We start from the raw sequence: 23,638 nt of genomic DNA, 5'->3' as shown, positions 1-23,638 counted from the left end.
GGTGTCCCTCCGTTCCGCGGTGTCCCTCCGTTCCGCCGTGTCCCCCCGTTCCCCGGTGTCCCCCCGCCCCGCCGTGTCCCCGCCCCGCGGCTCCCCCGTGCGGTGTCCCCGGCCCGTGTGCCCTCAGGGCGCAGGCGCGGCGGTGACGCGGAAGGGCCGCGCGGCGCGTGCCCGAAGCGGCGGCGGCGGCGATGAAGGTGGCGGTGGCCGGGTGCTGCCACGGCGCCCTGGACAAGATGTACGAGACGCTGGAGCTGCTGCAGCGGCGGCATAACGTGCGGCCCGACCTGCTGCTATGCTGCGGGGACTTCCAGGCGGTGCGCAACGAGGCGGACCTGCGCTGCATGGCCGTGCCGGCCAAGTACCGCCACATGCAGACCTTCTACCGGTGAGCGCCCGGCCCGGCCCGGCCCCGGCCCCGCGGGCCGACCGGTGCAGCAGCTGCCGTGTCTCCGCAGGTACTACTCGGGAGAGAAGAAAGCGCCGGTGCTCACCCTGTTCATCGGCGGCAACCACGAGGCTTCCAACCACCTGCAGGAGCTGCCCTATGGCGGCTGGGTGGCCCCCAACATCTACTACCTGGGTAAGGGCTTTGCCCTCAGCCCCGGCCTGGACCCGGCCCTTTCCAGCCCCGGCCTGGACCCGGCCCTTTCCAGCCCCGGCCTGGACCCGGCCCTTTCCAGCCCCGGCCTGGACCCGGCCCTTTTCAGCCCCCGCCATGTCCCCTCCAGTCCCTGCTGCGCCGTGTCCCCTCCCGCCGTGTCCCCTCCCGCCGTGTCCCCTCCCGCCGTGTCCCCTCCAGCCGTGTCCCTCCAGTCCCGACCCCGCCGTGTCCCCTCCCGCCGTGTCCCCTCCCGCCGTGTCCCCTCCCGCCGTGTCCCCTCCAGCCGTGTCCCTCCAGTCCCGACCCCGCCGTGTCCCCTTCAGCCGTGTCCCCTCCCGCCGTGTCCCCTCCTACCCCTGCCCTGGGTGAGCGGCCGCCGTCCCGTGTCCCGCAGGTTACGCGGGCGTGGTGCGGTTCCGCGGCGTGAGGATCGGCGGCATCTCGGGCATCTTCAAATCTCACGACTACCGGAAAGGTACCGGGACAGCGGGGAGGGAATGCCGTGGGGGTGGGTCTGGCTGTCCTCACCCCTGCTCCAGCTCTTGCGCTGGAAACCTCTGCTGGCTCGATACCCAGGTTTTTTTGGAGTTGGTGATGAGTCTGTAGCTGCACAGCGACCACAGCAGGAAGCAAGGGCACCTTTGGAGTGTTGTTGGAATAGTCTTGGTTGTTCCCTGGCAGTGTCCTTTTAGCCTGCAGTGCAAGAGTCTTTAGTTTTCCTTGTGTTCCCAGTTTGGCACTATATAAATGTACTGTCCTGTCCTGAGTTTTAATGTCCATACATCCAGTTCCTCCTGGTTATACACACACATATGTGTGTATATTCAAGAGTTCTTCCTTGGAAGCATGGCAAAAATCTGGTCACAGGTGATGCCCCGTGTCAGTGTTCTTTCTGATCTCAGCACATGCAAGAGTGATTGTGATTACTGTACAGTAACACAGGGCTTCAGAGAAGCTTTGCAGGTGGCTTTCAAGCTGCAGAGTACTGAACTAGTTTTCTAGAACATCTGATTCTGTCTAATACCTGTCAATGCTGATTAAATTTGTTGTTATCAAGCATACACTTTGTATGCCTAAATATTGCATGTGGGACAATAACCATGACTAGTAAGAAAGTATGTTTTCTGTGCATTCTTTAGAGTATGTAGGAGCTATGCTGGACTTTCAGGTTTCTTGTCCCAAGGCAAACTTGGAAACTCATCCCTTTGTCAGGGTTCGTGTTTGTGCTCCTGGAATTTGTGGTGCCTGTGGGCTGTGACACGGATCTTTGAGCTGCTGCTGAACCTGTTAAGCTGTAGTTTGGTGGTGGGTGGCAGCACTCTTGAACAAACATAGAAAATCACAGCCTCAGTGGCCTGAGTCAGGAGTCAATTCTCGTGTGGTGTTCTGTGATCTTTTAGTTTATGCCTCTTTCTGAGTTGTTACATCCTAATTTATGTTCCGACCGCTGACCATTCACAGAGGCTTGCTCTGTGCTCTCACTGTGTCTATGCCCAACTTCAGCATTTTCTCATCTCCCCAGTGTTCTTTTCCCATGCCAGCACGTTTGCATGTGTAGCCATGATATGACATGATACAGAAGTGTCATGGCTGTGCAGCAGACAGCTCTCCACGGGTGGAATTGCACATGGCTGTGCAGTGTCACTGTGGAGGTACTGAGGCTGTTATCTCACCTCAGAGCTGCAAAACCTCATAAATCTCTCTGCCAAAAGTTATTTGTTTCCAACAGGTCCTGGCTTTTGAGTATTGGAGTCAAATTCCTGGGGTTTGTTTCCACACCGAATGACTCTATTTTCTATATCTGTGAAAATAAGACACACAATGGAAGAAGTGCCCATTATTTTAGGCACATTTTTACAACATATTTGCCTCACACATAAAAGATTGGCAGCCTGTTGGTGTACACTCTGTGTAAAGGAAATATAGTGTCTGCTTTGATTACTGCCAGCCTTGTATTTGGGGTGCTCTGGGTGTCTGTGTGACCCCAAAACGCTGCCTTGCCAGCAGTGTAGGAGGGAACTGCTGTTTCAGGCAACTACTCTTGTTTTCACTGTTTCAGGCCACTTTGAGTGCCCCCCATACAACCAGCAAACAATTAGAAGTGCTTACCATGTGAGGAATATTGAAGTCTTCAAACTCAAACAGGTTAGTGAAATTCCTGGTTTTTTGAACAGCGGTAAATAGTTCTCGTTCGTTTGGAAGTGAGAAGTTACAGCTGCTCTGACCAAGTGTGCAGTTGGATAGCAAATCTTGCCAACAACTCTCAGCTACTTTGGGCAGACCATTTTATGTTGGATGTTGTTCCTGCTGAGTATCTCCCCCAATGCTTTGTGTAGCAGTGCAAATTTGGTGTGAATCAGACAGACAGGAGTGGTTTTTTTCTGTTTTTTTTTTTTGAATTGGATAAAACTCAGAGTGAAAGGTACTCCAGTGATACCCCTCTGTTCCAGCTTTACCTTAGCTTTAGGAAGGTGGATGCTACCTTATCTAACATCCAAGGTGGTTGGTACAAAGTTAACTATTCAAAATTGAACCAGCTAAACAAGCTGATCCCAAATCCCCATGGTTTTAAATACTTTTGACTCCAGGGTGAGAAATTCAAAGGACAGTTTCACTTTATTTTTGAGCTCTTGCCTGCTCCCTGCTGTGTCACAGGGCCACTCTATTTGGCTGAGGTTGTGGTGTAAATGCATGTCTTTATAAGCACCTTGTGAAGGATTGTCCAGGTTGCAGTTGCACACTGAAGTGCTCAGTAGATACAGGGATGCTGAACACGGAGTGAAGGTTTGGTTCATTGCATTCACTTGAAGTTTCTTGTTACTTGGACTCAGGTTTCATCTAGAAGTGGGTTCTGATACAACTGAGGGAAATGTTAAGCCAAGACATGCTTTAAGACATTGATTAGGTCTGAGGGATGCTTCCTTTGAGGAGGAATATTGTGCTCAGCCATTATCCCTTTTAAACAAAGCTTTTAACAATTTCATGAGGAAGAAGATGCCTTGGATTGTGGGCAGAGAATTTGCTCTACAGCTGTAGTTCCCCCTGAGTGCCTGACTCTTATGGTGATGATGTGATCTCTTTTCTCAGGCAGTACAAAACACAACTGACTATCCCAAGAAAGTGTAGAACAGACCACAGACATTAGAGTCCCTTTGCAGCTCCAGAGGCCACCCGCAGGTTGGGGCTGGGCAGTGTATTCCCTGGCTTTGGAAGGGAGGCTGGTGGTCCCAGCTGGCTCTGTGTTGGTCTGAGGGGGAACGTGTGACATGTGTTCACCTTGTGCTGTGGGGTTCCTGACTCCTTTATCACATGTGCTGTTTGTACCCTGTGCTTTTGGCTGACAGCTGAAGCGTCCCATGGATATATTCATGTCCCACGACTGGCCCAGGAGCATTTACCACTATGGGAACAAGAAACAGCTCCTCAAAATGAAATCCTTCTTCCGCCAAGAAGTGGAGAGCAACACTCTGGGGAACCCTGCTGCCTCTGAGCTCCTGCAGCACCTCAAACCCACCTACTGGTTCTCAGCACATCTGCACGTTAAATTTGCAGCTTTCATGCAGCATGAGGTAAAGGGGGAAAGGCAGTGAAGAATGTGTGTGTCCCAGACACAGGTTAGTGCAAGTAATCTGGTCCAGAAAAGCAACTGCTTAATGGTTTTTGTTGTTAAAACTCAGCTTAAGCCACAGAAAAATTAAGTGGTGTTAAGACTACTAATTTATGTAACTTAAAGAGATGTTATAAATCAGGGATCAGGGGTGTAACTGCCTCAATCTTCTTCAAGGGCAGCATGAAATAGCTCATGTTACTGCTGTTGAAATATGTTAATTTAACTTACAGGAAAGCATTCTCTTTCCAGCTCTGTTGGGGAAGGAGACTACTTCAAAATAAGGTGATAGAGGAGCCACTGAAGAGCGTGGTTACCTGGGGGACAGGGCACCTGTAAGGCTTTGCAGGTGGGGTTGCCTGGTGGCCTGGGTTAAGCCAAACACCAGCCTCTGTAGTTGAAACAGTTATCCCTGAAAGTGGTGGGACCTCCTGTTCCTGTTTACAAGTTATTTGGGTGTAAAAATGTAACTCCAGATCTTGCAGGCTCAGCAAGTCTGTTTTAATTTGGTTACAGTTTTCCTTTTTGCTCCAAGGCTGGCTGTCCTCAGCCTTAGGGACGAAAGGTGGCTCTTGCTTTATCTTGCTCTCACCTTCATCCAGCTTCCTGGGTGACTCCCAGGGAAATCTGTCCTCCTCTTTGTCCCTTCATCCCTTTCTTATAAACCCAAGCTATGTTTCTATTTGTGAAAGTATTTTTTTCTGCAGAAGTTATGCCTGTAAACCTGTCTGTACAACTTGTTTAGAATGGTCAGATTTCACAGAACTGCTAATGACTGTGTGAACACCATTTGTTTCCTAGACAAGCTCCAAAGAAGAACTGCCAAAAGCAACCAAGTTTCTGGCTCTGGATAAATGCCTGCCACACAGAGACTTCCTGCAGGTGATGGACATGTGCACTGGGTTTTCACAGTCAGTATTTCACTTGTCTGGGCTGCTACTGCTGTGCTTAGATATCAGCTGGAGAATAGTGCTGATCAGTTTTAAAGAAAGTAGGAATGGGGGATATGTGGAATGGTCTTTGCATAATTTTGTCCCGAAATAAGCAGACCTCAGGTCTTGCCCTGCAGGTGCAGCATTTGCTTATCCCTACCATCTCCTGTCACCTTGGAAAAATAACTTGACTTATGTGGATGAGTCTAAAATTCCTTGCTGTAAGAGGGAGCCCCTGACAGCTCTTCTTCAAATGCAGTCAAGTGTTTTAGGAGTCTGAAAGTAGCTTTAGTTTATCAGCTTAAAGGGAAGGTGGTTCGTTCTCTGTGCTGGGATCCATTTGCCCCTGGAGCTACTTCTGAAGATAGGAAAGAGTGTGAGGATGAGCTTTGGCTGTGCAAGGAGTCACTGGGGTGCTAGTCCAGACTTAAAATCCTGTAGCAAAACTAATCTGGGTTAGTACTACCTCCAACAGCGTGGTGATGCCCCTGTGTGTAACGCTGGTTTAAAATGCATCTTTTGTTATTTTTTTTTTTGTTCTAAACTGCCTTAAAAGGTGAAATTACTTTATGGATCATTTAAAATCAGAGTCTGACTAGTGCTTTGACTAAACCAAACACTTTGATTTGGGTTAATGTCACTGAAGACAAATTTCAATCCATCAGCGGCTGAAAGAGTTTAAAACCAATTCCTGTTAATTGCTGTGTGCTCATGCAGCAGAATGACTATTGCCATCAGTTCTTGATGTGTATGTGAATTTAAGAGTAGGCAAATTCAATTCTAAGTTGCATAACTGCCCAGTTGCCAGCAGTAGGGAGGGAGGGTGTTCTGCTTTCTATTTGCTGTAAGCTGAAATTCAGAAAAATGCCTTTTTTACTGTTGTTGACTGTCCTTTTTTAGCCTCTTCTGGTGTAAACCTGTAGGTGGGGCTTGAGAGGACTTGTTTGGTTGGGACCCCTAGCTCAGTGTACTTTAAACTTTCTTAAAACTCTGCACAGTGAAAGTAACAAAACTTCAACGAGTTTCTGATGTCAAGAGAAATAACTCTGTAATATCTCTCGTTGTTATTGTCTGTGTTGTGTGCCTTGTGAGCAGATAATAGATGTGGAGCATGATCCTAACGCGGGTGACTCCCTGGAGTACGATGCCGAGTGGATCGCAGTGCTCAAGGCCACCAACAGCCTGGTTAATGTGACTCAGTGCTCCTGGAACATGCCTGAAAAGAATGGCCTCCATGCCAAGTACGTTGCCTGCAAAGCAGAGAGAAAAGTGGGATTTTTTTTTTTTTTTGCTGGACTGGAGGTAAAGTTATGTCAGAGCTGTGTTTGTGTCCTGCAGCCTGTTGTGCCTGCAGGACTTGCTAAGTGCCTTGGGAAGCAAAGAGCTGTACTCTGGAGCAAGCAACTTCCTTCCTGCTCTTCCTGGGCAGTTAGTTTTGTTTTGCAAACTCAGGTACCAGCACTGGAGGGACAGAGAATACCCCGTGGCTGATCATCCTGCCAGACAGATTGTGAGGCTGAAAATCAGGCTGGGTCGTGGGGGTGGGCTGACATAATACACAAATCCTTGGTGGGGAGGGGGGAATCTCAGTGCTGACCAAAGGAAACTGAAAACTTCCCTGAAAAGATCACCTGAGAAATGAGGTGTCTGTTGAAGGCTGGGTTCATAACCCCTCCTTTGCAGTGGGAACAGGCAGTGCCTTTGGACCAGCTCCACTTGCTTGAACTCTCTGCACTTTTTTAGGTGGGATTACAGCGCGACCGACGAAGCCATCAAAGAGGTGTTAGAAGAGCTGAATCACAACCTCACAATTCCCTCCAACTTCACCTTGACAGCTGCTTGTTATGATCCCAGCAAGCCCCAGAAAAACATGCAGCCAGTTCACACCATCAATCCCCAGACCACCGAGTTCTGCGCCCAGTTTGGCCTCACTGACATCAACGACAGGATCCAGCAGGCGAAGGAAGAGGGCTCAGGACGGGGTGAATATGAAGAGGAGGAGGAGGAGGAGGAGATGGACAGCACTGGGTCAGCAGAGGAGCCCAGTGAATACAACACAGATAACTCTGGCCTTTCCTCCATCAATCCAGATGAGATAATGCTGGATGAAGAAGGTGGCGATGAAGACTTGAGTACGTGCTCTGTAGATCCTTCCCCTGATCACCCCCCCGAGTTCTCCACGAGCTTCTCCGACATCCGGATCATGCCGGATTCCATGGCGGTGTCCTCCGATGATGCCATGGACTCCAACAACGAGGATGTGGAGAAGTCTGCTGGGAGTAAGCAGGGGGAGGAGAAGAGCTCCACTGAGAGACCGCTGAAGCGCGTTGGGGGTGATGAGAACGGGAACAGTGGCGTTAAAAAGATTAAGAGGAGGAATCAAGCCATCTATGCTGCAGAGGAGGAAGATAAAACAGATTAACACTTCCTGTGGTGGATAACTAAGTTCTCTGCCAGCCTTTCTGTGGGAAGGTGGGGAGAACTGGTGGACTACTCGTACTTTTAATGTTAACGTGATCTTATTTACTTTCTTAAGCTCAAGGGGCTGGATGTACCTCTCACAGGGAAGATGATTTATCTGGGTTAAACATGGAAGTCAGAAGCAGACTTTTCCAACAAAGTACTTTGACAAAGGATTTAAAGCCTATCTATCGCTCAGTTCAGTCCCTGGTTATTGGTGTATGCTCCCTGTGTTCAGCTGTACAGCTCTACAAGAGTCACTGTGCTTGTCTAACAAGAACTTAGAATGTAGCCCAGGCCCAAGTGAGAGGATGTCTGACTTACAAGACTGAATGATTTGATTTTATTGCTTTTGTCTTGTTTTATACTGAACTTTTAATACAAAGTGGCACACAAAATAGCTCCATGAATTACATTTGGAAATAGAATTCCCAGGATAACAAAACAGCAATAGAAGAATGAAGATTTGTTTTTTTGTTTTCTGGTCATAGTCATGCCATAGAAAAACTTCATGGTCGTAAACAAAACTGTGTATTGTCCTGAATTGCTTTTAATTAGAGTTTTGGTAGAGCACCAAGTCTCTTGATTTGGAGGATGACGGTTTTATGGGGACCATGGCAAAGTGCATCTCTGTTCTTAGAACCTCCTTTGTGTTCTGTTTCTTAAGACTTGAGAACAATGTCTTAAAACACGAGTAGTTGGGAAGAACAGCTCCCAAAATGTGGGCATCACCACTGTCCTGGCTCTTACTGATTGCTGATTAAGGCTGTGCTGTTCATACAAGGTGGTGGATGTTTTTAAGTTGCCTGAGGCAGTAACACCCACCGTGATCATCAGCCTCCCTTTTCACCTGTCACTTCTTTTCAGTAGCTGTAACTTGCTGAACTCTTAGGGCTGGATTTGGAATATTCCAAAGCACCTTCATAACCTCCAGCTGAGAACAGAGACCCTCTTGGAAGATTTCTTTCTGCCTTTTTTCCCCCTGAATTGTTAGCAATCAGATTACACTCTTTTGGCCTGAAAGGCTGTGAGGATAACAAAACTGCCTGAGTTCATGGCAGTGACAGTGTTTTCAAGCAGATGTCATTAGACTCCTTTCTACCAGTGTCTTCTGGTGTTCTGGGCTGAGCTTTTGGAGTCCAGACTTCCCCACAACTGGGCTGCCCTTGGCAGCAGAAGTAGCTCCTGTGCTTTTCCCCCTCCAAGGCACAGGGAGTGTGAAGGAGAAAGTGTCCTGACAGGAAGAAGGAACTGGACAGGGAGCAGTGAGTGCAATGGATTGTTGAGTGTGAGTTCTGTAGCAGGGAAACACTTTGAGCTCAAGACTTCTGTCTTTAAAGCCACTTCCATGTCTGGGATCCACCTTGGTTCCTCTCCTGTCAGCAGTTCACTATGAGAACTAAAGGTGTGTAAGTATTCAAGGGCTAGAAAAGGGCAAAATTAAAGCTCCCTCAGTTCAGTTACCAGCTCCTCTGTCAGAACAGCCCCAAAGAGCTGTGCTGAGGGGTGAGGAGAACCTGCCAGTGCTTGGGGTGACCCTCAGGGTGTGTAAAGTAGCTCTGAACTGTCAGATAAGGTGCTGAAGGTAGCTGAGTCTCCTTAAGGGTCCTGGGTTTGCAGTGCTGAAATCTGAGTCGTGCCTCGTGATCTGAACACTATAATGGAATAAAGCATTTTAAGGATAAATTGTGTTCTGGACTCCAAAGCCTCCCAAGGACCCTGAGCGTGGTGTGGAGCTCTCAGGTTCTCTGCACTGAGTGGAATGTGTGTCTTACATGGAATAGACTTTTCAGTCTGATTTCTTATGCTTTTAAAGTTGTTCTGTTGTGTCTTGTCCCACATCCCCCCCTTCTGATAAATATGTTTAGGCTCTTTAGAAAGCAGGAGACTTGTACAAGGTACAGTACTGATTTTGATTTTTTTTCAGCGTTTTTTTATTAAGTATTTCAGCATCCATTGAGCAGACTGCAGCTGATAAATACAGTTACCATACATTTTTTGGAGTATGAATCATCTCTGATCTCTAGAGCTACCAGTTGTCCACACCCTCTTTGCAGTTTGCAGTGTCCTCCCCTACCTTGCTCTCATCCATTATGGATTTTCCCTGCTGGCAAGCTCTTCTGCTGCATGAAGATTTCCACTGAAGCTCTGAGCTGTTCCAGTAAAGGCCAAATACTTCAAAAAGCATGTAAAACTCTAGGGAAGGCTGACAACTTGAAATTGGCTTTTAAGACCCAGAGCCTCTAGTCCTCTTTAGAAAGAAGCTTTAGAGTCTCTTTGAAAAGTTTTGACTTTTGAAATTTTGGTGAGAAACCTCTGTAAAGTGTTTCTCTGTCAGACCCTTGTACTGCAGATTTTTCGGTGTATGACTTTTGCACTTAATTCAAAACTGTATGTGCTGTTATTAGTGCTTGAGAAAAATGTTCACCTGTTCCATTCCGGGCCAGCACACAGGTATTTTCAGAGCATGACACTGATCTACTTAGAGGGAAACAAAAAGAGAAATGGCCTTTTTTCACAAGTGGAGTATTTTTTTAAATTAAAGCTATTAAAGTCACCTTGTGGCTGCAGCCTGAAGTGTGTTTATTGAGTTCCCCTGCAGTCTCTTAACAGCTGGAGAAACTCTGTGTACCTGGGAAGAGCAAAAGGGGAGACACGTGAACCTGAGCTGTGGTGTTTTTACTGTTTCTTTTGTGTTTTTACTGTCCTGCCCCCCATTTAGTTCTGACTTGGGGATAATCCATATCCCCATACCTCAAGTGGGGAAATACAGGGGCCGATACAAAACCAGCCCATCCTATGGAGCTGTACAGCCACTCTCAGGGAAGCCGTGGGGTCCGGGGGGTGTTTCTGTGAAAAGCAAACTCCAAACCAAACAAATCACAGAGGGCGACAAAAGCACTGACAAAAAAGGGAACCCAAACCATTTATGTGCGGCAGAGGATGGGAATGGGCGGCTTGGGCTCGGACTCCGCTGAGGTTCGGCTCGACTTGGCCTCAGGCCCCGTTCGGCTCCTTTCGGCTCCGCGGGGCTCGGGTTCGGCTCCGTTCGGCTCCTTTCGGCTCCGCGGGGCTCGGGTTCGGCTCCTTTCGGCTCCGCAGGACTCGGGTTCGGCTCTGTTCGGCTCCCGGCGGAGGCCGCGCCCTGTCCCCCCGCCGCGCCTGCGCAGAGCGCGCACCGGCCCGCACGCGGCTGCCCGCGCGGGGCGCATGCGCGGAGCGGCGGCAGCGGGGGCTCGGCGGGGCCGATTCGCTGGGCCCGCCCCGTCCCCGCGGCCCCGGCCCGGCCCCGCGCCCGCCCCGACCCGCCGGACCCGCCCCGCCCGCCCGCTCCGCCATGAGCGCGGCCTGAGCCCGCCGCCAGCCCGCCCCAGGCGCCGCGGGCCGCTCCGCCAAGATGGCGTGTGTGCTGGAGGCGCCGCTCCGCATGAGCGTCCTGTCGGTGAGTGCCGGGCCCGCTGACCTTGGCCCCGGGGCCGGGCCCGCTCTGCCCGCCGGGGCCGCGCTCCTTCCCCTCAGCGCCCCGAGCCGGGGCGGGTTTGCCCCCCCGAGCGGCCCGGGCTGGGGCTGCGGAGCTGTGTCGTTACCGTGGCACGGCCCTGGCTCGGCGGCTCCCGCGGGCCGCCCGTGCGCGGGGTGCGGAGCGGGGCAGGGGCTCCCTGTGCCCGCCCGCCCTGCCCGGCCGGGCGCGGCTCTCCCCTGGGGCCGCGGGGGGCTCCGGCAGCCCCCGGCACAGCCCGAGCGGTCCCGGGCTGTGCGGCAGGAACGGTGCGGAAGGCACAGCCGGGTGCTGCTGCCCGCGCTCAGGGTCGGGGCTTTTGCTTTTTTTCCCCCCCCAAATTCGCCTGGACACGAACGCCCTTCTGCACGCTGCGGACTTTGTAGCTGGTGGTGTGGGAGTCAGGGTATTTTAGAAACAGCTGTGGGGTCTCTGAAGTCCTAAAAACTTCTGCCTGCAAATACATGGGTCAGACAGCTTAAAGCTGTTCTGAAAAATATTGTCTTTCATTACACGATGGAAGTTTATCTGTAGGGTTTATGTGGCACAATTTAATGGTACTCCTGGAGACAAAGGAGCCCTGCTGTCTCTGGATGACTCTCCTCTGCTAGGTGAGACCAGAGGCAAGGAGCTGCTGCTGCCTCTGACATCGGGGTGGGGAAGCAGGAGCAGAGGCAATCCCTGAGCAGACACTTGCAAAAGCAAGGAAGAGTTCTGAGTTCCCTTATAGCTTCTCTCAGGGAAAACTCCTAAAGAAAAAACTGGGAAAGGCTTAATATAAAGTGAGCTGGCAAGAAGAAGAAGAGGTGAGATAATGGAAGCACAGCCTGGCACGTGTTCCTGAGAACCTGCAGGGAAAATTCCCTTCCCCTTTCCCACCCTTGTTTTTTGGAACGCTTTCCATCTCCAACCTTGGATCTTCTCAAAAGGAATAGCAAATCATTGGTGCATAAATGTGTAGCTTACAAGCATGGTCCTGTTGCTGGGAAGAGTTTACTTTGTCTTCTGAAGTGCTGTGGGAATGCTGTGGGGAATACTGTGGGGAATATTGTCCTGCTGTCCCCACTGCAGTTGTGTGGGACAGGCTCTGAAATGTGTAGGTATGTTACAGAAAAAAGTCTTCTTACCAGCTTCCCTGTTTTGGAGAGGTTGTGGGTACGTGTCTTGAGCAACATCAACTGCTCCTAGAAACTTTTTCTTTCAGGAATTCATATTTATTCAGTATAGTAATTAAACATAATAAAACTGCAATTCGAGGCAGTGCTGATAATGCAGCTCGTAAATAGCTCTCTGTTACCTTGCTCTGACACCGCGTTGTTATCTACATTAAGCACCTCATCTTCCCTAAATCACACCTGAACACAGGGTTAATCCCTGGGTGGATGTTGCCCAGCAGTAACACGTGTCACATTTAAATGTCATTCTGTAGGTTTGCTGCCTCTTGCCTGAGAGGTTTTGTGGAGCTGCTGCTGCATAAGCCATTCCTGTTCTCCTGCCTTTCTCTGAGTTGATATAAACTGTTGCCACTGCTGTTTGTTTTCTCTCTGCAGGAGGTCACAGCCAGCAGCCGCCACTATGTGGACAGATTGTTTGACCTCGACCCCCAGAAAGTCCTGCAAGGTGTCATGTAAGTCATTGGAACACCCCTGGGCTCTTGGTTGTGTGTAGGCCGGGGGTACTCGATCCCACTGGAGCTGTAGGGCAGGGGCAGGAAGCTCTTCTTGTCTTTTTTTTGAGAAATCTAGCTGGCAGATCTTAATGCCAACATGGTAGTATTGCTATAGGGATGGATAGTATTGATACAGACTCTCTGTAGTGCATATGGGTCATAATGCAGCTTCCCAGTTGCCAAAAATGAGGTTTAACCTTCTGTGAACAGTGACAAACTTTTTTGGATACAGTTCTTCCTTTTGGCCACTTACTGCTCCTCTTCCAGGTCTGTTGAGATTCTTTTCTCTTCCTCCACTGCTGAGTCAGTGTATTTGCCTCTTGCTCTTCCCCTGCTGCCCTGCCTCAGTGTTGGCTTTTATTTTTTTAATGCTTGGCTTCTGTCTCACCATGGGAACTGCAAGCTGAAAGAAAATGCTTCCAGAGAAATTAATTTGGATGCAAATTATATTTCAGTACTTCTGTTGCATGCCAGTGGTCAGGGGCAGTGATTGAGAGAGTGAGGGAAGGACTTGTCCTGCTGCAAAGGTCTGGTTGTTTCCTTGCTGTCCCTGGGCTATGTGGCTTTCCATCAGAGCCACACAGCCATGTGGCAAACGAGTCCCTGCCTGGGACTGACTTCTGGTAGTGAAACAGGACCTTTTTGGGCTTACCAGTAACTTGCTGGCTGTGCCTGTCTAGGAAAATGCCAGGAAACATCAAAGGACCGAGTGGATCAGAAAGACAAGGATATTGGTTGTGTTGCTTAGCACAACCTGAGGCGTTTTCCAGTAGCAGATGAAAACAATTATTCCAAAAGGTGCCCCAGGGCAACATATCAAAATGCATGTCCCTTTAAAATAGGTGAAAAACACAAGAGACATGAAGATGTCCTAGAAACGTCCTTGGTTGAAATACCCCCTTAGCTGTACAAAACTGGTGGTGCCCTCCCATAGCTCTGTACAGGTTCTTAACTCTGCTGCAGGAGAGTCTGGTTTTGCTCCCACCCCTTGGAATTCCTAGTCCACTCCTGAGGGGCTGGTGGGGTGGTCCTGGGGCGAGGATGTGTCTCATCCAGTGTCCCAGTGGGGTGACTGAGCCCCTCTTTTCTCCTTGGCAGATGCTCTGAGCCCTGGCTGGCGCTCCCTCCCTGCTCTCCTTTCTTTTCAAAGGACTGGAACCCACAACCCTTGGTAATCCCTTCCCTCTCTTTTGATGTGTTATTCATACCTTTTGAAGTTTAACTGATTTCCCAGAAACAGGAAGTTTTAGGCGGCATCTTTGTCTCAGTTAACATCTGAAATTCTTCATCTTGTCCGTGAGTGTCAGTGGATTCTATGCTGAGATGCTTTTCTTGCATTTAAAGACAAGAAAATACCAATTTATTTCGTAATATCTTTCACTGGGCAGATTTGGATGGTAAAACTGTATTTGTGCTGCTCTGGTTGGAATCTTCATTGTGGGAGTGTGTCTTTGCTGGCTCTGAGCCAGTCCTGTGTGGCAGATGTGGTGTTTTCAGGATATTGCTGGGTGGGTGTGAAGCAGTCCAATTAAGGGAAATGTATATAAAAAATAGAATTTAGAGTAGCGTATGTATTAAACATTTCTGTCAGCCCAGGGTTCTCTTTGGGCAGAAAAATACTGCTTTTCCCTACTTCCTTTGACTTCAGGGTGTCTGCAGAGGTGTTGAAGTTGGGATCAACTGATGTTTGGGGTGGAGTAGAGCAGGATTTCAGTTCTTCCAAAGTGCCTCTCAGAAGCTTTATCAGCTATGCTGCATCCTTTGCAGAAAGTCTTTGTTTCCTAAGATGTGCTGGTTTCTTTTCCTGCATCCTGGCTGGAAATACTGATGACCTAGATTTTTATTTTGATTGATGGAACTGTATGAATATCAAGCATCAGAAAATAGGCTGTTGTAAGAGGCTTTGTTTCTGCAGATTGTCTTCAGTTACAATAGTCCTGTTTTTAATATGCTTGAATGAATAACTTGGGTTTGGGGCCTTTTTTTAATTGCATCCTTGTAATTTTAATGAAACCCAACTTCTGAATGAGCTTTGATAAAGGTAAGATGTAGCTAAATGCTTCTTGAACTTGAAAATCATGCCAATCCAGTTTTCATCTTGTAACTTGAGAAAGCTTTAATTACATATTCTGGAGGTATTTAAATGATCAGATATTCTGGAGGTATTTAAATGATCAGAATCTCTTCTTTTCCTCTCTTTCCCATGAATTTTCAGAGAGGTGGTGTTCAGATTCTCCTTTGTCCAGGCAGAGAAGCTTCACCTGGCTGGGAAATTTTTCCTTTTCCTCCTAATGGGAAAACAGAACCCTGTTGTTTGGTACTGCTGCCTGTAGTTCTGTTGATCTCATTTAAAAACACCAGGTTTCCTGCAGAACTTCTGTTCACATCATTTGTACCACGTTCAGTTGGGTGTTGATAGTGGGTAGGAAGGGGAGAATTTGGAGTACCTGCCAGTAAATCCTGAATTTGAGCTCAGGGTTTGGAACCCTGAGATTCCTACAGGGGTGACCCCTGCCTTTGACAGCACCTGGCAGGGAACCAAAGTGTTCAGGGCCCCTCTCCACACCCACACCTGTGTGGCTGTGTGTGTACCCACCTTCTCTTGACTGTCTTTGTAGGTGAGCAAGATTAATACAGTAGTTTCCTTCTGTAAACGTGAACCCTCCATTATGGCCATGCTTATGCTTGAGAGGTCTGTAGGGTTTGCTTTGTGGCTCCTGAGGGGCTCCTCTAACCCTTCATCTTGTTGAACAGCTCAGATTCCCTGCAGGGAGCTCTGAGTGCACAGTGCAAGGTCAGCACTGTGTCAGGTGTGCAGCTCTCAGGGCACTTGCTGTGGGCAGGTACTGCAGGCTCTCTCTGGGCTTCCCTGAAATGTTTGCTCTTATTGGCAGAGGAGCAGAGCTCTGGAAATCTGTATTGTTAGGAGAGCTTCATTTGCCCCAAGGTGGTTCCTGCAACATCATCCTGTGCTTTGCAGTGGGGCAGTATTTATTTATTGTTTTAGAAACAATTCTGGGTTGTGATCCTTAGGCTGCCATTTGCTTTTCACCCAATCTTAAGCTCAGGACCACGTTGTTTAGATGCAAGACTGATACCTAGTTTTGCCCTCTAATTTATTTGCTGGTTGGGGGCTCTTTTGAGAGTCATTTTGTCATGCTTACACTGGTGCCTTCAAAGTGGCAATCTATCACTTTGTGGAGAGCTGTGTGATCCTGTCTCAAGGCTGGGTTTGAAAGGAGAATTCTTTCTGACAAATCTGGCTGCTCAAGGTCCCAACTGTTTCTCATCAGGCTGTTCCTCAGCAGTCACAAGGTGTCATCTTATACAACTTGTAAATCATCATCTTTGTGGTGCACTGAGAATTCCTTATGCTGCTGCTGTCCCTGTCCTTTATGGCCAGCAGGAGTTAGACAAGGATCTTCCAAACTTGTGTGACGTTTTATTGCTCAGGACAATGAAAGAAACATCCTGTGGAAATGGCACTTGGTACTGATAAACCACCTCAGACCCTGTCTGTTCTCCATCCAGCTTGTGTTATTTTTGTGTTCTTGGATTTGCCGTGGCTGTTGCAGGCAGGATGGGGGTGGCAGTGTCCTGTGTTTCTCAGCTGTGGCAGTTGGAGGGAGCAGCAGTGCAGAGTTCACGTGTCTGCACGAAAACTGGGTGAAATATAAGAGGCAACTTCATGGAGTGGGAAGAGAAGAAATTCCCACCTCAGTTCTAATGGAGCAACAGATACCCCCTTCAGACAGCTGTGAAGAGGCTCCTTCTGCTTCTTGTTCATGTCTGTTAAACAAACCTTCTTTAACACTGTCATGAACAGCACTTGTTTCCACCCAATGCATCCCAAACAGCTGCAGTGACACTCAGTCTGTAGGCTCTTCTGAACCCAGATTTTCTGCAGGAGCTGGGTTTTTTTTGCATGTTCCCTTGACCCTGTGGAAACAGAGCAGCCCTTAGGGGGTTGTTGGTGTTACACTTTGCCCCTGTACATTTTGGGTCAGTTCTGTTGTCTCCCAGACGCTGCACTGCAGTAAATGCGTGTTCTGCATGGAACTTGGAGGTGTCATTGGCTAAGAACAAGTGATGGAATTTTTGGAAGTGTTGTTTTTGTGCAGAGTCATTCGTGTGGGGAGGCTCCTGAGTGTAGTGTTGGTGCTCTGTGAACTGCAGGAGGGGCTCCTTGTGGCTGGAGCTGGGAAGGGTTTCTGTGGGCTGAGAATGTGACAGAAATCTGAGCAGGTTCAGGTGGTGCTGGGAGTATGACTCGTGGTTTCTCCCTTCCAAGAGGTGAGCTGGGAAGGAAAGCTTTCCAAGGGTGAGGAGAGGAAATGGAGAGGCTGAAACATCATTGGGGAATTAAGCACTGCTCTGTGAAGAGGGGTTTTCCATAGAATGGGGTTTGTAGTCATATGGAAAGATAATGCAGAGGGGAGAAGGGAAGCTGCACAAAAATCAGTTGTGTTCCTGTCACAGAACAAGGTACTCTCTCACTTTTGTGCTTTCTTTATAATGCAGGTAAAGGTGCAAATGCACAATTGCTTCTTCTGCAAGTAAATTGCTATGTATTGTAACTCCTGGACTGATATTTAGGGGTGGGCTAAGCTTCAGGAATACCTGTGACATTGGCCCAGCAATCTCCAGCCTGCAGGGCTGTTGAATATTTCAAACCTTGCAGTTACTGCTCTGAGCCTGGAAGAGAAGCCTGATGAGGATTGATCTCTTCAGTGCTGCCTTTCAGATGGATGTGAAGCCACTTTTCTCCCAAATCCCTCTCCATACCACCCTCAGAGTGCTGATACTGTTGCTGTGATGGTTTCAGGCTGTGAGTAGGATGAGGGAGGAGAAGCAGCTTCTGTCAGACTGGCTGGTGGAAATCAGGGAATATTGGTCACACAAGTCCTGAAGTGGGACTTAGTGACAGACTTCCAGCTGAGCACAGCTGATGCTGCAAGTTATCTCTGAGATCTTAATAAAGGGAGTCTGCCTTCCCTTTATTAATCTGTCAGACAAATGCAGAGGGGCTGCCTGCAAGGGAGGGCAGAATGGAGCAGCTGAGGGAACAATAGTCCTTGTGCCCTTTGGGGTGTGTGGGATGTTGTTAAGGCTGAGCTCAGAGGATGAGCCTGAGGGATGTGTGCCACGAAATCAGCAGCACTGCTGAGTTTGTGATTCTTCATATTTACAGTTTGGTTTTTTTGTGGTTCCAATTGATTGCCAGTCCGAATTGATTGGAATCAGCACTAAAAAAAGTTGAATTTACTTGCTGTCCAAAAGAAGGTTATTTTCCATTTGCAATATGGAATTTTCAGGCTGTAAAGGGTTGGCAATTCTAGTAATATGCACAGGACAGAATTCTGTTTACCAGTTAATTTCTCTATCAGATATTAAGCTGATTTCAGTATGTATGCTGTATTGCAGGTGCTGGGCTGATAATTTAAATGTGTTGAGATTTTTTTCTTTGGGAGCTGTCAAGTAGCAGGAAGGCTAGCTGGGAAAATTACTTGTTAAAACATACTTCAAACATACATTGTCTGAAATGTCCAGAAACTCCAGAGTGAGGGAGTTTATTTGGATTTAGATGTTATGGGCGTTCTGTCCTAGTGAGCACTTAGTAACCCCATTTGGAAAATGAGACTAAACCATGTGGAGGCCAGTGCATCATCTTAGCTTATTTGGAACTAAAAATCAGAGACTTTGCTTTGTGTCAGGGAGACTTTAGGTTATTATAATCTGATGGGTCATAGCTGTGTCAGATCAGCAGGGTTTGGGGATCCTGCAGGGAGTACTGGCCCAAGGTGCAGTGAGCGGTGTCAGACAGCATTCCAAGCTCACATCCAGAGCAGCCAAGCAGGTGCTGCAGGGCCATTTTAAGGTATTTTCCTGTACTGAATGAAACTTTATAGTTCTCCACTTGCGGTGGATGACTTGTGGTGGACAACGTTCTGTAGATAATGAGTGGTGGGCTTAAAATGGGACAATGGACAAAAGTAACTTCCAGTAAAGGGACAGTGCTATAAAAATGTGTGTTACAGAGTGATTAGTGAAATTCATTTAATCTTTACTTCAGCTGTGGGAGGTGCTAGTGCTGAAGGCAGTACCATCCTGGGAAGGGAAATATCCTTGAAGGGAGGGAGACAGTAAGAAAAAAAGTAACACAGTTACTTGTATTTGGTGGTTTGGGTCATTCATCTGAGGCAGCAGTGGTGGAGGATGTTCTTTTCATGTGGCTGTTTGGGGAGAGCTGTGAAGGAAGCGTTTCACTGCTCTGGTGTCACAGAGCAGGGTATTTTCTGAGAGTGAGAATTTCTGAGTTCTGCTGAACTGCAGCTGTTTTCCCCTCACCTCTTTGGGGATAATTCTTCACTCTTAGGACCTAGTTTGATTAAATAGCAGAGATTGAAATGCTGATAATACAGAGCTCTAGCTACGGTTTGTGTGGGTTTGTTGGTTTGGGATGTGTTTTAGTGTATAAAGGTTACATAATAAAAACTCCCATCCTCCACTGACTTCAAGCAGTTTAACTTTGAGCTACATTGTTCCTAAGACTGAGTTTTCTGTCCATTAGCGGTCTCATGCAACTTGTAGCACAGTTTCCAGACTCAGTGCAAAGGATGAGGTGATAAAACATGCTTGGGAGAGGTGGGAAAAGCAGCATCTCCCTCTTGTCAGGGAATATAGACTGGGAAGGAGCTTGAGTTGAAGCTGAAGCCAAAGACATGGAGAGCTTCAGTTGTTAAGCTTGATCAGAAGGGCAGCAGGTGAACTGAGTGATGTGAGCTCTCACAGGGTTTGATAGGAGAGGGGTCTGCAGTGTGTCACACACGTGGGAACTGGGATAAATCCAGGGCAGGAGTGAGCTGTAAGTATCTCTAACTACGGGTGTGGATCACTGAAACACATCCCTTTCTATTTGGTAGACTTCCTTTGGCAAGAGAACTTATGACCAGGTAAGTTGCCTCTCCAAAGAGGACACTTCAGATAGTTCTGTGACTGTGATATGGAGGAGTTGGACTAAATGATCACTTTTAGCATTATGTGTGTTAAACTCCACTGCTCTGCAGTGCCAGGTGCTTTGTCTACAGCATTTTGATTTTCTGCACTGAGACTCCAGAACTGAGAAAAACCATGGATTGAGTGGTTTTTTTGTTTAAATATTGAATTTGTTTAGTTTGCACTGTATGTTAATCGTGTCACAGTTAAAGTGTTAAAATTCAAATGAGTTGAGTAACACTGTCTCCATGTGCTACTTTGTTCTTTGCTGTAAAATCATCTTTTTCACTGCATCAACTGGTATTTTTTGAATGGGGTTAGAAATCTTGAAACTTTTCTTCCCAACTTGATGATTAACCTTAAAAACCAGCTGATTTATGACTTCTGTGATTTGCTTGAGTTGTCAGGAGTTTTTAATGTTTTATTGCCATGGTTGGACCAGTAATCATGTCAGTACAAACACTGAACTCTTAGCTAAGGGGGTAGCAAACAGCTTCAAGCCATAGCAGTGTCAATCCTGGAAATGAATTCTGCCACAGTAGCGATGGACATACTTCAGCTACAACATTTGTCACGGATTTCTGGTGTTGCATTGCATCTGTCCATAAAAATAGGAAGGTGGAAGAAAAGGAGAAGGAAGAGGAGGGAAAAGCTGTAGAAAACATGATTGTCCAAACCTCACCTCCACAGAGAGCTCTTGGCTGGAGTCCAGCCAGCCCAGGTGCCATTTGCTTGTATGACCCTTAACTCAGGCTCTCCTGGAGCTGGGGCAGAGGGTTTTCATTTGGGCTGTGTCCTTGTACCAGCTCCAGTCCCTCAGCTCTTTGGCTGCCTGCATTTGAGTTCTTGAAGGCTTTGAGAACACTGCTCTGCATCATCCCATTGTTGGTGACTCTGCTCAGCCCCTGGTGGATAAATCTCCTGGCGGGGCTTTGTCTGGAGCTTCCTCTGGCCCTGTAATCAGCTCAGGATCTCCTGGAACTGTTTCATATGAAAAGTGAAAGCACTGACCTGATGTGTCCAGGGCTACTTTTCCTTCTGGGATTGTTCCTCTCGTGCCTGGAATCCTTCTCTGTCTAGGAACCCCTGAATGTGGCCACCTGCTCTGTTTTCAGAAGCCATAGATGAGGAAATGTCCTGCAGGCTCTTTGTTTCCTCCTCTCCTGTGGAGTTCCTGTGGCTGCTTCCTAAAGTCTCTCTGGCTTGTTTGGAGATCTGTTGTGTTGCTTTGCTGGAAGGTGACTTAGGAAGGCTCCAGGGCTTCCTCTCAGGGTTTTGTTTCTTCTGTTTGTGCCTGATTTCCTGTATTTAAAAGCAGAGGCAGAAACAAATCCTCCCAGGGGTGTCCTTGTCTCCACGCTGCTTCCTCAGGGTCTCCCTGGCAGCAGGGGTGGATCCCTGGGATGCTGGAGAGCTCTATTCTTTCCCATCTGGGGCCTGAGCTCACTCTGCTGTTCTATTGGGTTTTAATTTAGTGAGAGGAGTCCCAAAGTTAGAGCTGAACTTCAGTGATTTCTGTTTAGAACAAAGTTCAGCACTGTAACTTGCTTCTGTGATAATAATTTCCATTGGCAGGCTGGAGTGCTGATTTTCTCAGGGCTTAGACATTTAATAATACTATTTTTTATTGGTTAGGAATCCTTGAAACTTAAAGGCCATATTTTACTCACAAATTGTTATATTTAATACTGCTTTTTGCTTATCTGAAGCAGCTATATCTGGTGCCTTTAAACCATCACACATTTAGCTTCAGAATAAAAACAGTACTTCATGCACAGTTGGCAGATTAGTTCCTCTTGTAACTCGTGGCAGGCTGCAATTGGATGGAAATTAGACTTTTTGGTGAGTTTAATGTACTCCTAAAATACTTTAAACGCTCATGCTGTGCTAATACACTTAAAAACTAGCATACATTGCATTTTACTTTTAACTAATTAATTGAACTGATTGCTTCTAGCTGCAATGTTCTAGAACATTGTGTTAGAGCTGATAAACCTCACCCAGTAATTGTTCCCCCTTTTCTTGAGTTGGTGGGAAGAAAATCAGTCCTGCTGCTTTTCCAGTCTCCACTTTGTTTCTGACTTAAAGCTGAGTGGTCACAGAGTTGAGCTGATGAAACTACATTCTTATTTCTTTGAGAAGCCATAAGAGATGGAAAAAGCTGGTTGGGCACTTCAGGAAGCGATATTCCCAAGTGCTTAGCTAGGATCTCTTTGCTGAATTTTGTTGTTGGCAGCCTGTATTGTTCCTCCTTGAAAGTTTTTTTTTTTTTTCATATAAATTACTGGGTTAAAGAAAATGTTGGCATAGATACCAACTATCAGATTTTAAATCTCTGCATTAGAGTGATTGTAATTCAGGTTATTTTGTTAAAAAACTTGCAATTTAGTTTGAATATAAACTATTAGATTTAATGCACAGGCTATTTAAAAAAAACCCAACCAACGTCGAGTGCGTCTCAGGAGCACCCCCCCCTCCTGGGGGAGGTTTTGGTCTGTACAAGCTGCAGTTGAGAAGCTCAGCAGTGCTGGAGTGTTCCAGGTCCAAGGGCAAGGGCCCCTGAATCCCTCTGGATCACAGACTAGGCCTGGAGTCACCACAGACTAGTTGGGCTCTGAAGTTCCATCTCTCTGTAGTTGTGTTTGTGCTGCTGTTCCCTCCTCCCTCATGCCAAGGGCTCCTTTTCACAGAGGGAATGGGAGCAGTGACATTTGGAAATATTAGTTTTGGACTAATAATTCCTGAGGTTTCTTTGTTACCTCTTGTACCAGATAGTGATCTTTGCTGCTTTTTTCCCTTGGATGAATCTCTCATGGCATTTGGGATCTGAAATCAGTCAAGCTCCAACTCGTTGGAGGTGATGTTTTCAAATAGGGGAGTTGCCCTCAGTGTTTCCAAGGTTCATGATTCACCAAGGACCTGGAAGTCTATGACAGCATGTGGTAACTTCTTTACTTCTCAAGGAATTACCTCCCCAGTCAGGAAAATCTTCATAAAATTTAATATGGACTCACGTAATTATTTTTCATAGCGCACAAAAAAGGTCTGCTACTATTCAGCACTGGATTATGGTATTTTGAGGATGTTCTTGCTTTCCATATCCACCTACTCCCAGTGTATTGAGTAGGTTCATTTCTGTAAGTGGCAAATTGGAAGAGAGAAATGTGGTGGGGAACTTGGGAGTGCCATGTTGCCCACAAACATGGGGGTCTTTGGGGCCTGTCTTTGCCAGGTTTTGGTCACTGTATTGATTTTACTTGCTTGCAAGTGCAAATGTTTGAATGTCCACGTGTTGGATTTGTCAGACATCTCAAGCTTGTGATTGGTATTTCTTGTCTATCCACCATGACTTTAATGAGAAACTTTGTGACATGGGATGGAAAAAGTCATCGGAATCATTTCCAGATCAGGACTGTGCCCTCCCTAACCCTCTCTGTATGAGTGCTATGGAAGTTGGCCATACTCCTGCCACTTGTGAAAGGGTCTCTAAATTGAATTCTAATGGTCAGTAACTATTACGTATGAAATGGTTTTAGGGTTAAGCTATTCTCTTGTGGAGTTGGGGCAGGAGTCAAAAAATTGGCTGGTGGTGTTTTGTGGTTTGTTGGTTTTGGGTTTTTTTGTTTGTTTGTTTTTCACAAAATATGGTGTACAATCTCCTGAGCAGAGCATTAAAATGTCACCCAAATCAGTGAATGTTCAGAGTGCTGGGCTTGTGTCCCCCCTTTGGCCTCCCAAGGTGCCTCTGCAGATCCCTGATGTGGTGCAGCCTTTCTGAGGCTTTGGTGCCTCAGATACCAGAGAGGGGCCTCTGTGGGAGTCCTGGAGTGGCCTGAGCAGGGAATTAGCACATCTGTTGGGACAGCTTCCA

General features: G+C 47.5%; 2 protein-coding genes across 6 annotated transcripts in view; both read left to right on the top strand.

Moving 5' to 3' along the window:
* The first annotated feature begins 151 nt into the window (after nt 1-151).
* On the top strand, nt 152-9,289 carry DBR1 (debranching RNA lariats 1). The gene is made up of 8 exons (XM_032698043.1): nt 152-388; nt 459-583; nt 999-1,079; nt 2,664-2,749; nt 3,949-4,173; nt 5,013-5,093; nt 6,239-6,384; nt 6,887-9,289. Exons 1-8 carry the CDS (start codon nt 192-194, stop codon nt 7,563-7,565), a joined length of 1,620 nt encoding a protein of 539 aa, XP_032553934.1. The 5' UTR covers nt 152-191; the 3' UTR covers nt 7,566-9,289.
* Nucleotides 9,290-10,923: 1,634 nt separating this feature from the next.
* Nucleotides 10,924-23,638, top strand: part of ARMC8 (armadillo repeat containing 8) — a 61,468-nt gene continuing 48,753 nt past the window's right edge. For 3 of the 5 annotated variants that reach the window (XM_032697947.1, XM_032697944.1, XM_032697945.1), the window contains exons 1-2: nt 10,924-11,045; nt 12,653-12,729. In XM_032697947.1, coding sequence (XP_032553838.1) covers nt 11,001-11,045; nt 12,653-12,729 — 122 coding nt within the window. In that variant the 5' untranslated portion in view covers nt 10,924-11,000. Of the gene's footprint in view, nt 11,046-12,652; nt 12,730-13,869; nt 13,943-23,638 lie in introns of those variants that run through there. The other 2 variants (XM_032697946.1, XM_032697948.1) reach the window with 2 other exon arrangements.

This window comes from Chiroxiphia lanceolata, chromosome 10 (genome assembly GCF_009829145.1).
Source record: "Chiroxiphia lanceolata isolate bChiLan1 chromosome 10, bChiLan1.pri, whole genome shotgun sequence".
Lineage (NCBI taxonomy): Eukaryota > Metazoa > Chordata > Aves > Passeriformes > Pipridae > Chiroxiphia > Chiroxiphia lanceolata.
This window is presented reverse-complemented; position numbering and strand designations above follow the sequence as displayed.